The following is a 13,082-nucleotide window of genomic DNA, read 5'->3' as shown; positions in this document are numbered from 1 at the left end:
TTGTCAGAAACCTCTCTCGGAAACCTTCACTTAGCGTTCAGAAAAATAAAAGAATCAGACATTTTTAAAATTCCTCTAGGACAGAGACACTTCTCTGATCTGGATTTTAAAAAAACACACACACACATGCACAAGAACCTGGGAGATTCTACATGCCAGATCCTCTTAGCATCACAGAGCAGAGTGGCTGCCTCTTGCATTCCCGGTCCCCCTGGTACACAGTAATTCCCTGTACTGTACTATAGTTACCATATAACGTGTGTGTGTGTGTCCACACATTTTGAGCTGGGAACCTGAAGTGATCATCTCTAAAGCCTGTCGGAAGCCATAGAAATACTGGAGCAACTCAAAAAAAAAAAGGCTCTTAAGGATATTTCCTTGGGGAGAACATAAAGGCAAGAAGAGGGGAGCTACCTGCTCCCATCTAACCATCTGGATGCAGGCAAAACTAAGCCCAGATAAAATCAGGGACCATTCCTGCTGTTCTTGGATTCCCACCCAGCGCTGCTTGCTTTTCTGGATCTCCTCTCTTTCTCATCTGCCTCAACATGCTAATGAAATGCATCTGATGCCATCAGATAAAGTTTTTGTCCTCCTTGACAGGGAAGGACAAGCTGACAAATGGGCCTCGGTTGCTGTATTTTGAGGGCCTGAATTAATCCCATCCTTCAGTCTGCCCTTTAACGCTGGAGCTCTATCTCTCAGTCTGCTGCTGTCATCAGACAACTGCTTGGGCTCTCTGTTTGCTTCTCTTCCCCTCCTCTCCCCCCCCCCCCCGTGTTGCTCTCTTCCTCAGTTTGATCACGTCCACAGGAAGAGATGTGGTGTCTCGGCACAAGCCAGTATACGCAAGCAGGGGAACCTCGGCCTCGGCTGGCATTCCCCCAACCTCATCCCACATCGAGTGATAACCAAAAGAGCAGCAGAGTATGTGCAACTGGCTTCTTCCACCTCCGACCCTTTAAAAGCAGATTTGTGGGCGTCCAAGGCCTTACAGATGTTGTTGGACCGTAGCTGCCATCCTCCCTGACCACTGGTCATGCTGGTTGGGGCTGAAGGGAACTTGTTTATTTGCAAATATTTCTATCCTCCAACATTAAGGGGGGGGGAATGATGGCAAAGAGCATAAAATCAACAAGGAAGTTACATTAATAAAAGTTCAAAATGCATCACAGATTAATACATCGGCACAGCTGGATCACCCATCAGAGGAATTCTGGGTGAACAGAGGAGTTTTAAGCAGATGCCTAAATGTCAGGAGGTGTTCATTTGAGAGCACACACCAAAGGGAAGATGCCACATTTCAAAGACCCTGGATCTTTGTGGACTTAAGACAAGCCTCAGGAGCAAATGGCACTACTAAGGAGTCTCTCTCTCTCTCTCAAGAATTGAGGTGTCCAGGCAGGATTACAAGGTAACTTGACCCCAAGCTGTTCAGGACTATATGGTAATAATAAGACCTTAAAGATGGCACATTCCGAGGAAGCTCGGAAGCATCAACCATTTTGCCTAAGCCTGCAGGGAGTTCAGTCTTATCATCAGCCTGATGAACTCCAACATCCTGGGTCCAGATTTGCCAGTTCTCCATGCATCATCATTGCTGACCACACACTCAAGGTGGCAGATGAGTTTGTCTACTTGGGTTCCACCCTAATCAGCATCTCTCCATTGACACTGAGCTGGACAAGCGTATTGGCAGTGCAGCTACTGCAATGGCTAGCTTCTCCAAAAGGGTATGGGGGAATGTGATGCTAATGTCTCATACCATGATGAAGGTCTGCCAGGCATTTGAACATGCTGCTTCATGGAAGTGAGTTGTGGGCAAGTTACAACTTTCAGGAACAATGCCTCAGTGTGCTGCGTCAGGAGGATTTTGGGTATCAAATGGCAGGACAGAATTCCAAACAAAGATGTGCTCTCTTGAGCCCAGCATGTTCGCACTCCTGTCCCAGTGACATCTACAATGGCTTCGTCATGTCCACAGAATGGAAGATGGCAGGATCCCCAAAGACATGCTCTACAGAAAGCTGGCTTCAGGCACCAAGTCCGTTGGCAGACCAACGCTGTGTTACAAAGAAGGCTGGCAACGTCAACCATGGGAATCCTGATCGCAGAGCCTGGAGACGGGCAGTCAGGTCGTGCATCCTTAGCAGTGACCAGAGGAGGAATGGTTGGTGGGAGGAGCGCAGACAGAAGAAACGGCATGGTGCATCTGCAGCAGCACAACTGGATACCTTCACCTGTCCCAGCTGCAACAAAACATGTCTCTCTCCTATCGGTCTCTTCAGCCACAGCAGGCGCTGTAACCTTTCAACAAAACAGTTGCACTTCACCCCCAAAGGAGCATTCCTCCATTGTCTCCTGAGACAGATAGATGCCAGCAACTTGGTGTTTTTTACCCAGCCCATCAGTCACGAGTCCAGTTGCTGCATCGCCACGCCTAATGGGGATCCTGTGTCTCTCCATATGCTGCTGGACTTTGACTCCCATTGGCAGGGCCAACAGTCGGGGATGATGGGAGTTGTAGTCCAGTAGTCTCTGGAAGGCCACAGCTCCCTCACTGCTGACCAAGCGCTGATCAAAAAGACATTGAGAACACCGGTTAACCCTGTGGCAAAGACACAGGAAAACCATTAATCAAGCCACCTTCATGCACTCCCTTCTCTTTTGACTCTCCTGGTGCGCAGAAACAGGTTCTCTCACCCAGGGGCAGAAACGGCTTCTTTCTCCCACTGCAGCTAACAGGCAAAAGTGTTCATTAAACCTATTTTCTAATAGCCAGAGCCTGAAAAGCAGGGCAGGGGGAGACCCGAATCCTACAAAACTTACACACACCACCCGGGGATGTTGTAGTCCACTAACATCTGGGAGACTACAGGTTCTCCACTCCCGCTTTAGAACTAGGTGGAAAATGTAGCAGCTATGGCTTCATCTGTTTCTTCTCTGCCATGTACAACCTTTTCATGCCCCCCTCCCCACTCCATGCTGGACCTGCAGGGCAGGGGGCTTCCGATGCAACATTTTCAGTCCTTAAAGAGGTAGAGCAAATCACCAGGTTGTAACCTTGCAACTGGAACCCAGGTGGCGCTGTGGTTAAACCACTGAGCCTAGGGCTTGCTGACCAGAAGGTTGGCGGTTCGAATCCCTGTGACGGGGTGAGCTCCCGTTGCTCGGTCCCAGCTCCTGCCAACCTAGCAGTTCGAAAGCACGTCAAAATGCAAGTAGATAAATAGGAACCGCTACAGCGGGAAGGTAAACGGCGTTTCCATGTGCTGCTCTGGTTTGCCAGAAGCGGCTTTGTCATGCTGGCCACATGACCTGGAAGCTATACGCCGGCTCCCTCGGCCAATAATGCGAGATGAGCACGCAACCTCAGAGTCGGCCACGACTGGACCTAATGGTCAGGGGTCCCTTTACCTTTACCTTTAACCTTGCAACTGATCCTCTTGTAATATGTGCGTGTGGATCCAAAATACATAAACAAAATAAAAGAGTTACATCAGAGTAATTACCTAACAGAATGAGATGCCTTTATAATATGTTTTTCCTCTTTCTGTGTAATTAAGCACATCTGTAAGATGCACCAGAAGCTTAGAGATTTCCTGTATACTTACTTCATCATTTGTATTACAATTTGTACTTATACCGGTAGTTTCCCTCCCACTATCTGCATAAGGAATTTGATAAAAATTACTGCCCAAAAATTACCTTTAAAGTCATTGTGGTGGTTTTTTTCTTCTTTCTTTCTTTCTTTGCTCACAAAATACCAGCCCCGGACGGGAAAATATTTCATACACTGAAGCAACTGGTCACGGGGTTGGTATTTCCCATTATTCTCTGCCTCAGCCCTGCAAAGCACATTCTGTTCCATACACCTTGGTGTGCAAAACTGCATTTGACAGGTGAAGGGAAAACCATATTAATTTTTCTCTTCCGATAAAGGCAGACAAGTAGCTTTGGGGTATGTTGTGTTGAAAAATATCCCGGTGACTTGAGAGCTTGTTCATTCTTACAGCTTTAAAATGTGGCTTAGGGTTCCTAAATGCTCCTGAAAATGCTTCACCCTTAGTTTTGGTAATCGTAATGTTTACTGACAGTCCTGCACGGTGGGCCCGTCCTCCTAACACCCCCACCTCCTACCCTTCACAGAAAAGGAGAGAGATTTGCTCACCAAGAGGTTACCTTGCCGAGAAACATTGAAGCTTTCGGTTCAATAGATATTTTCAAGTAAAGGCTCTGGTTCCATTAAGCTCCAGAGGGGGAAATAAATAAAGATCTAGTCTAATTTGGAACTACTACTACTACTACTACTACTACTACTATTTTGTATTAAATTTGTAGAAAAGGTAAAGTGACCCCTGACTCTGGGGTTGTGGTCCTCATCTCACTTTATTGGCCAAGCATGACTAAGCCGCTTCTGGCGAACCAGAGCAACACACGGAAACTCTGTTTACCTTCCCGCCAGAGCGGTACTTATTTATCTACTTGCACTTTGATGTACTTTTGAACTGCTAGGTTGGCAGGAACAGGGACTGAGCAACGGGAGCTCTCACCCCATCACGAGGATTCGAACCACCGACCTCCTGGTTGGCAAGCCCTAGGCTCTGTGGTTTAGACCACAGCGCCACCCACCCTTAACCTGAAGATCCCAGGGTGGTTCACAACAGAAAAAGACTACAAAATGCACAATGAAACAAAGACAGAAACAAACCCCAAACTCACCTTCCACAAACACATTTTTAAAACCATCGAATGTTAATCAGCCAAATACCTAGTTGAAGAGAAACATTTTCACCTGGCGCCTAAAGATATGTAATGAAGGCACCAGGTTAGCCTCATTGGGGAGAGCATTTAACAAAGAGGAAGCCACTGTAGAAAAGGCGTTCTTTTTTTTTGCCACTCTCCAGACCTCTCTTGGAGGCGGCACACAAAGAAGGGCCTTAGATGATGTTCGCAGGGTCTGGGTCTGTTCATAGGGGGAGAGGATTCCCACTGACTCCCTAGGACATATCTGATGGACATTAGTTGCACACTCTATGGTATCTGCTGCAACCAATGAATGCAACAAATGGTTGCTTTAGTTGAGATTCCAGCATTGCAGGGGGTTGGACTAGATGACCCTTGGGATCCCTTCCAACACTATGATTCTGTGAATGTGACTATAATAGGCAGGTTACATAAATTTTTAGTGAAGTTGACTCTTTAAGCACCTATCACCGGGGGTGGGGGGGTGGGGTTGTTATACTACTCTAACTCTTTCCATACCTGATGCTTCTCTCCTTGGTAAATGAAGGGGCCTCCAGTAGCAGACTCTGCCCACCTCCCTGTGTTCATTCATATATTTAATGAACTTGCATAGATTGGGGACAGAGTTTCCCCCCGCCCCCATTGAGTAACCAGGGCAACAGCAGCAGCATATTGTCTTAAAATAGCTCCTGTGTCTCTTGGGCTGTAACTGGGCACAGAGGAACCAGCTGGGGAACCCCCAAGGGAAGAAGGCTCAGCGCCAGGGGATGGTGGTGGGATGATGATGAGTGGTCAAAAGGAGAAGACTGGGAGGAGGAGGTTTCAGAAGCTAAAGAGGCAACAAGGCTAAGCGAGTTGGGAGAATCTGTGGCTGAGGGAAGTCCAGAATCAGAGGCAGAAGCTGAAGCAGGAGACTTGGATGAGGGAGGACAAGAGGCAGAGAGATGAGTCAAGCGGGTGAAGAGTCGTGGGTGTCTTGTTCTCCTGCTGTGAAAAGCTCCCCTCCCTCCTTGTCTCTAAGAACCAGAAGAAGCATGAAAAGGGTGGAGAAGAGGTTGGCTTCACACAGGCGCAGTCTCAGATTGCTTGGAATAAGCCCTGGAGGGGAGGGGACTTTGATGGCTATGTGTAGACAGGCACTTTCAGTCTCAGCGCCCAATCCATGGGGCTGAGCTGCTGTGCTCATTTGGCCTGACATTGCACCAAGTCTGTGCAGACTGTGTTCTGACTAATGAAGATTCAACTCCAACTTCAGCAGTGTGATTTACTGCCGGCCTGCTCATAATATGGGCTAATGTAAGTCCTGCATGGTGTTTGATATTGGTGCTGGGGTGCACTTTAACAGTGCCACCACAGCAGCTAATATGCACCCATACCTGGGACCCAGGTGGCGCTGTGGTCAAACCACTGAGCCTAGGGCTTGCTGATCAGAAGGTCGGCGGTTCGAATCCCTGTGATGGGGTGAGCTCCCGTTGCTCGGTCCCAGCTCCTGCCAACCTAGCAGTTCAAAAGCATGTCAAAATGCAAGTAGATAAATAGGAACCGCTACAGTGGGAAGGTAAACGGCATTTCCATGTGCTCCTCTGGTTAGCCAGAAGCGGCTTTGTCATGCTGGCCACATGACCTGGAAGCTATACGCCGGCTCCCTTGGCCAATAATGCGAGATGAGCGCGCAACCCCAGAGTCGGTCACGACTGGACCTAATGGTCAGGGGTCCCTTTACCTTTACCTTTACCTGTTATCAGCATCGCTACACACACAATCACTGTTCTTTCCATTTTCAGTGCTCAGACTGACACTGAGAAGGAGGTCCATCAGGAAGCTCAGGGAATTTAGAGAAAAAAGAAAGAAGAGTAGGGAGCCCCGCAAAACAGCACAAGCATGCTCAGTGTCCACTGAATGCTGACAGACTGGTTTGAGGAGAGGAGAAGAGGATGAAAATGAGTCCTCCACTCTATAATGTTTTGTTGCAGGTCTCACTGCTTCTCTGTGCTTCTGATGTTTGGGGTGTTTTGTGTAGCCATAAGAGAATCAAACCATGCAGAAGAGGGTGGCAATATTGGGGAGGGTGTGGCTGGAGCAGTGAGTGGAAGCACTCCATGCTGCAACAATTTGTTGCAAATCACACTCTCAGCTCCTTTTGTCACATGCAGTATTGTGCTCATTCTTCGCGTGTGACAATAGGAGTTGTGAGTGTGATTTGCAACAAATTGTTGCAGCATGGAGTGCATTTCACAGCACAGGTTGTTGACTTCAGCAGGCATTGAACGCAAGTCTCCAGCTGTCTACCAGACCATCTTTTCTCTCTATCAATGGGTGGGGGGGCAGGGAGGGGGTGTTGTAGCATCAGTGGGTGACCCTTAACCTGTCACTTGCCCTGGGTTGACTGGATTCCTCTTGTCTTCTAGAACCCTACAGTCCAGCCGTGTGGGTGATGATGTTTGTGATGTGTCTCACTGTCGTTGCCATCACAGTCTTCATGTTTGAATATTTCAGCCCTGTTGGCTACAACCAGAATTTAACCAGTGGCAAAAGTAAGTAAGTTTCCAAAATTGCGCACAGCAAGTGAGCCTTATTTTTGGGGTGGGGTGGGGGCAATGACAAAAAACAGGCTGTAATAAGCATGAGCCACCATGCTATTATACACTCCACATTTAAACAGTTGCACAGGATAAGCAATTCTCAGCATCTCATCAAAAGCCTTGACCTTTGGAAAGAGAGCCCATAGCAATCTCAAGCAGGTGGGATTTATCTGCCTCCCCACCACATGGCATTCCAGTTTCTGGTGTAAGGATTCCTCCATTTATTTACTTATTTTAGTTATGGCATTTCCAGACATCTCCTTTACCCAGCAAAACCGGGGTGCGGTACAGCAGTCTGTGGCAACCCAACAGTATTCATTTCTGGATGGCCTCTGTCATTTTCACACCACCGGCACCGATAATATTTCCATGTGTGCACGTAAACCCCAAACAAGAGAACAGAAATGTGGCCAATGAGACTGGTAAAGATCTCCGTCGAAATACGTGCTGTTCGACGTTGTTAAATATTTAAGACCTGCCAGACATTTTCTGCAGTTCGTGACAAAATCTGGAAAAAACAACCCTTTAGATTTCAGGAGAGCAAACTGAAAAGGACCCGAAATGCCCACTTTGAGTCCCCTACTGTATTTCAGTACTTAGTAGGGAGAGAGACCCAGTAGCCTTTCAAGCAAACTATACAAACACTGGCAGGACTCTCTCTCCTGTTTATTTACGTGTGTATAGATGGACCAGGTGTAAAAGCAAACAGGGCTCCTGTGCCTTTAAAATGGATGCACGGAAGGGAACATGTCAGTGCAGATTTTCTCACCTCTGTATGACAAAGCTGCAGAAATTCTGGCTTCTTTGCAGCTATGGAAGGCACCAGATTGCGTCTGGTAGTCAGCACATGCGAAGGCTGTTTAGAGACAATGCCCTGCCTTGACTCCTTCCTGTAAGATATAGTGCTTTTGGATCTCTTCTGAATCAGTCTAGAGCAGTGTTTCCCAACCTTGTGCCTCCAGCTGTTTTTGGACTACAATTCCCATCATTCCTGACCACTGGTCTTGCTAGCTAGGGATGATGGGAATTGTAGTCTCAAAACATCTGGAGGCACAAGGTTGGGAAACACTGGTCTAGAGAGTACCAAGGAAGCCCTCCTGATCACCCAGGAGCTGGTCCTTAAGTGTTCCTCCTGCAAGGGCAGCAGCCTTAGGTCAGTCTGTCCCGGGCTTCTGTGCGAAAAAACAAATGCATCCTTTGCAGGCTGATCCCATCCAGCTCGTGAGTCATGTCAGCATCTTTTGTGTCTGAACTGTCAACAGCTGGCCGGATCAGCCAGCCTGATTTGTAGGCTCCCCTGTAAACTGCGTGAGCGGCTCCTCCTGTTAACAGCTTCCGCCTCTTAAGTGAGCTGGGCAGAAGATTTCTCACAGCTGCTTGGAGAAGCTGTCAGCCCCAGGCCAATCCTACCATCCCTGCCCTTGATAAATGCTCATTAAAACTCACACATCCTGACATGTGGGGGATGAAAAGGCTCCTCGGGTGCTGAGAGCCAGGTCCCACCTCCCCACCTCCAGCCACCTTTGGCTAGCCTTTTCCCTGGGAGAGCTCCCTGAATGCCACCGACCCACTTGACCTCTGAGAATTTGCTGCTGAAGGTGGATCAAGCAAAGGTAAAAGATGCTGGAAGTCAGGAGGAGACTGGTAGCTACAAGGAGAGAATAGCCAAGAGCCTGGAATAAAAATATACAACCTATTTTTAGCTTTCATCATCTAACTCTGTAAAAAAAGAAAACAAAACAAAAACCTCTGGCAGAGTGTGAGTGGCTGGTCCCCTGCTGCTTCCTTCCTCCCACTGGAAGCTGCCTTTGAACCATTCTTCACATTCTGGGTTTCCGATTTTAGGGTGGTTTTTTTTTTGTTCTTTGGCTTGTTTGTTCAGTATTGTTGCATTCTTAATTTAGAAATGGCAGCATAATCTCATAACTGCAAACATGAGGGAAATGGAAAAGTGAAGAACTCGCAAACGTTCCTAACTGTGCCACTGTCCCTCCTTTGGCATCATTATTACCATGACAAGGGACTGATGTCAATGTCCCCCCACCTTCAAATCACCTTCTTCCTGCCCAGTCGAGAAAACAAGGTCCAGAGTGTGGCCTGCCAATGTGCGTTGGGCTGGTGACATGTTGGGACAGCTCCATGATTGTCAATGGTGGCCATGAAGTCCTGAGACACCCCAGAGCCAGCTGCCTTGGCATGGGTGTTGAAGTCAGTCTGAGACTCCTCAACATCGCCTCCGAGACCAGCTCTGACAGCTCAGGCAGGGAGACTGCTGGGCAGCGAGGTGGGCGGTAAACCAGCAATCTGTCCTGATTGTCCAATGCCAGGAACACACACTCTAGATTCCCACCCCCAACTGGACAGAGAGCCTGGAGATAGAGAATCTCTATAGACCACAACAACCCCCTCTCCCCAACCCTCGAGTCTGGCCTGATGCTGCGCTGAGTACCCAGGTGGGCACAGCTGGGTGAGACCAACTCCACCCTGTTCACCCACCCAGGTTTCAGTGATACATGCCAGATCAGCCTCCTCATCCATAATCAGATCATGGATGAGGGAGATCTTATTCTGGCATTCAACAGCAGCAGTTGCAGACCCGAGGGCTGGCTGATAAGACAATCACAATTCCCCAGGTTAGAGGGGGGACTGGCACATGGCACAGTCACTAACTGCCTGTGCTGTGTGCCCCTTACACAGCCTGCCCCTCCTCCCACGCCATACCTCTCCCCCACTCCTCTCCTCCCAGGCACAGTGCACAAAATGCCCTTACAACTCAGTTTAAAACAGTTTAGAATTTTTTTTAAAGGATATAAATAAGAATCTAAAAGCAATTTTAAAAAAGAAGCCCTCTCTGCTGAGCAGCAGCAGCAGCAGCCGCCACCCTTATAAAACCTGTCAGGCCTCGCCCTGGGCCAGGTGGAGAGAGGCAGGAGCAGGGCCCTCTGGCTCTCAGCAGGGTGGTCCTAGAACAGGCATTCTCAAACTTCGGCCCTCCAGATGTTTTGGACTACAATTCCCATCATCCCTGACCACTGGTCCTGTTAGCTAGGGATCATGGGAGTTGTAGGCCAAAACATCTGGAGGGCCGCAGTTTGGGGATGCCTGTCCTAGAAAGTCTGAGATCTGCTTAATTGAAGCCCCACATTAATTGTTTGGGTTTTGAGGCTTTCCCCTGTACTCATAGAGTCTAGAAACTTATAAACAATAAATGATGGTGATTCTCAGAATTCTCAATAGGTTATACTGGAAAGGCACTCCAAGCAAGATCATGGTGCTCATTTGGGTCTTCTTCAATGTCGTTTCCCAGGCAAGCTCTGCTGCTAATCTGCCAGCATTCTCGATACTGACTGTGTCTGAGTTGAGCAATAAAAAGGTTGCAGCAATTGTTGCAAGTCAACAAAGGTCAAACAGATTACGAGGTCTCTTAAGTACACGGTTGGGTTCTGGATTGCCCTGGTTCTCTCCTTCTTGGCCTTCGGCTTGTCATACTCTGCTGTGCCTACATCTTTAAATACAAGTGCATGTCTTTGCTTAACAAATAGAAGAAGCAATCCCTTCCCAAAGCAAATCCTGCTCACGTGATGAACCTTAGCAGAAATGATGGCCAGAAATGTTTTAACAGAGATCTCCAAAGTAACTAAAATGGCACGTGTTTTACTTCCAAAAGTTTACAACGAACGAAAAAGGCTTCTTATTTCTAGCAAGAAAAACCTGCTGCCTACAAATCGCTTTTCCTTCCATCTTTTGTAGAATCTGGGGGCCCCTCCTTCACTATTGGCAAGTCCGTCTGGCTGCTCTGGGCTCTGGTTTTCAACAACTCCGTTCCCATTGAAAACCCCAAAGGGACTACAAGTAAAATCATGGTGCTCATCTGGGCTTTCTTCGCCGTCATCTTCCTGGCCAGCTACACTGCTAATCTGGCAGCTTTCATGATCCAAGAGCAATACATTGACACTGTCTCTGGGCTCAGCGATAAGAAGGTGAGGAATGCTTGAGCAATGGTGGCAAAGGGAATGAATGTCAAGTGCTTAGGCCAGGGGTGCAACATTTTGTAGCTTGGAATATCCCACAAGGAAGATGTGCTAGTGCTGACTGAATGGCAGGATATAATTTTAAGTTTGTTACATTTGCTGGCTTTGGTAAGCAGGTAGAGGAAACCTGATAGCTTTTGGTCACCAAGGAAAGTTAAGCCCACACAAAAGTGTCCCTTTCTGTGTCCACCTTTGCATCTGTAAAGCTGAAGGTAACTTGATGGCTCTGATTTTTTACTCTCAAATTTTCTGACCTCTGTATTACTGACTCCCAAGACACTGTTGCAACATGGACTATAAACTGAAATAAGTAAATGTAGAAAATAATGTAGAAAATTATGCTAAAACGATGGTACTGAAGTGCACACTCAGGTTACCTCCAGACAGTCAGTTTTATACAGTGGTTAGAGTGTTGGACCAGGACTTTGGAGACCAGGGTTCAAATCCCCACTCTGCCATGAAGGTCACTCGGAGACCTTGGTCAAGTCACTCCTTCTCGGCCTAACCTGCCTCACAGGATTGTTCGTGAGGGTGATATAGGGGAGGAGGAGAACTTTGTATGCCATCTTGAGCTTCTTTGAGCAAAGATGGGTTACAATGCAATACATTAAATAAAAACTATTTTGTAGGAGGGATTTAAGCACATACCTAAAATTTAGGTTTGCAGCCATTCAAGTGGATTAAAGGGCTCTGTCACCCTGGTGCAACAAACCTGTTTTTGTTTTTTTTGTTTTTAAAAAAGGATCAGTTTTTTTGTGGTTTGGAAAGTGGCAAGGATATGCATTGAAAACTGTGGGAAGAACAGTTGATTTAATGGGAAGACATATAACCACTGCACAAACAAATCAGGATGAATCCATGATGAAGGCTGATGGTTGTATAACCTCCCCACTAACAAACTGGAACAAGTCCCCAGTAAGGGCCAGGTCTAACCTCCAACTAAGCTTTGTGCAAGCAACTCAGGGTTGAACGCTCAATTGTTAGGTTGGAGGAGCCCAGAGCCCTTTCTGAAATGCACATCCTCAAGTCTGAATAGAGGAGTGCTGCTTCCATTCTGGATCTGGCAACAGACTTGTCTTTGTGGTGTCCTTCCCAGTTTCAAAGGCCTCAGGAGCAGTACCCCCCATTCCGGTTTGGAACAGTTCCCAATGGCAGCACCGAGAGGAACATTCGGAGCAACTACCATGACATGCACTCGCACATGGTGAAGTACAACCAGCGCTCGGTGGAGGATGCCCTGATCAGCCTCAAAATGGGGTAGGTTGCTGCATTTCCCCAAAAGAAAGAGCAGCGTGCACAGAGGCCTCAAGGTATCTGTGCCACACTGAGTTCATTCATGGCCAGCTCTAAATACCCCTAGCAAATATAAGTGAATATACTGGCATATACTTCAATAAGGACGTTGAAGTTGGTTGTTGGAACCAGCCCATTTCAGCTTCTGGATCTTGTTTTCTGTTTGCTTGTGAGCTTCTGCTTCAGTGATGACGGACTCAGGCAAACATTCTGATCAGTTTTGTGAATGTTCCTGTATGTCTCTCACACAGATTGACGCTACGGCATGCTGCATTTCTGACCGCTTCCTTAGGGCATTAGCAGGACTGGCGACCATGTTGAAAATGGGCAGCCCATAGCAACTTGATCAGGTCACCATCCTGCGAATGGCATCTTTATTGACTGGAGTTTCTCTACATGCTTGATGCTGTGTGAGAATAAACCATAAAGC

The 13,082-nt window shown here is 47.5% G+C and overlaps 1 protein-coding gene across 3 annotated transcripts in view; it reads left to right on the top strand.

Moving 5' to 3' along the window:
* The window catches only part of GRIN2C (glutamate ionotropic receptor NMDA type subunit 2C), a 93,064-nt gene that overhangs the window by 67,106 nt on the left and 12,876 nt on the right, over positions 1-13,082 (top strand). For all 3 annotated transcript variants that reach the window (XM_088661523.1, XM_060271855.2, XM_088661522.1), the window contains 3 exons: positions 7,155-7,280; positions 11,079-11,308; positions 12,456-12,616. In XM_088661523.1, the coding sequence (XP_088517649.1) occupies positions 7,155-7,280; positions 11,079-11,308; positions 12,456-12,616 (517 nt within the window). The remainder of the gene's footprint in view (positions 1-7,154; positions 7,281-11,078; positions 11,309-12,455; positions 12,617-13,082) is intronic.

Source organism: Zootoca vivipara, chromosome 2 (genome assembly GCF_965207765.1).
Source record: "Zootoca vivipara chromosome 2, rZooViv2.hap1.1, whole genome shotgun sequence".
Taxonomy (NCBI): Eukaryota; Metazoa; Chordata; class Lepidosauria; order Squamata; family Lacertidae; genus Zootoca; species Zootoca vivipara.
The sequence above is the reverse complement of the archived record's forward strand: the minus strand, read 5'-3'. Positions and strand labels throughout refer to the sequence as shown.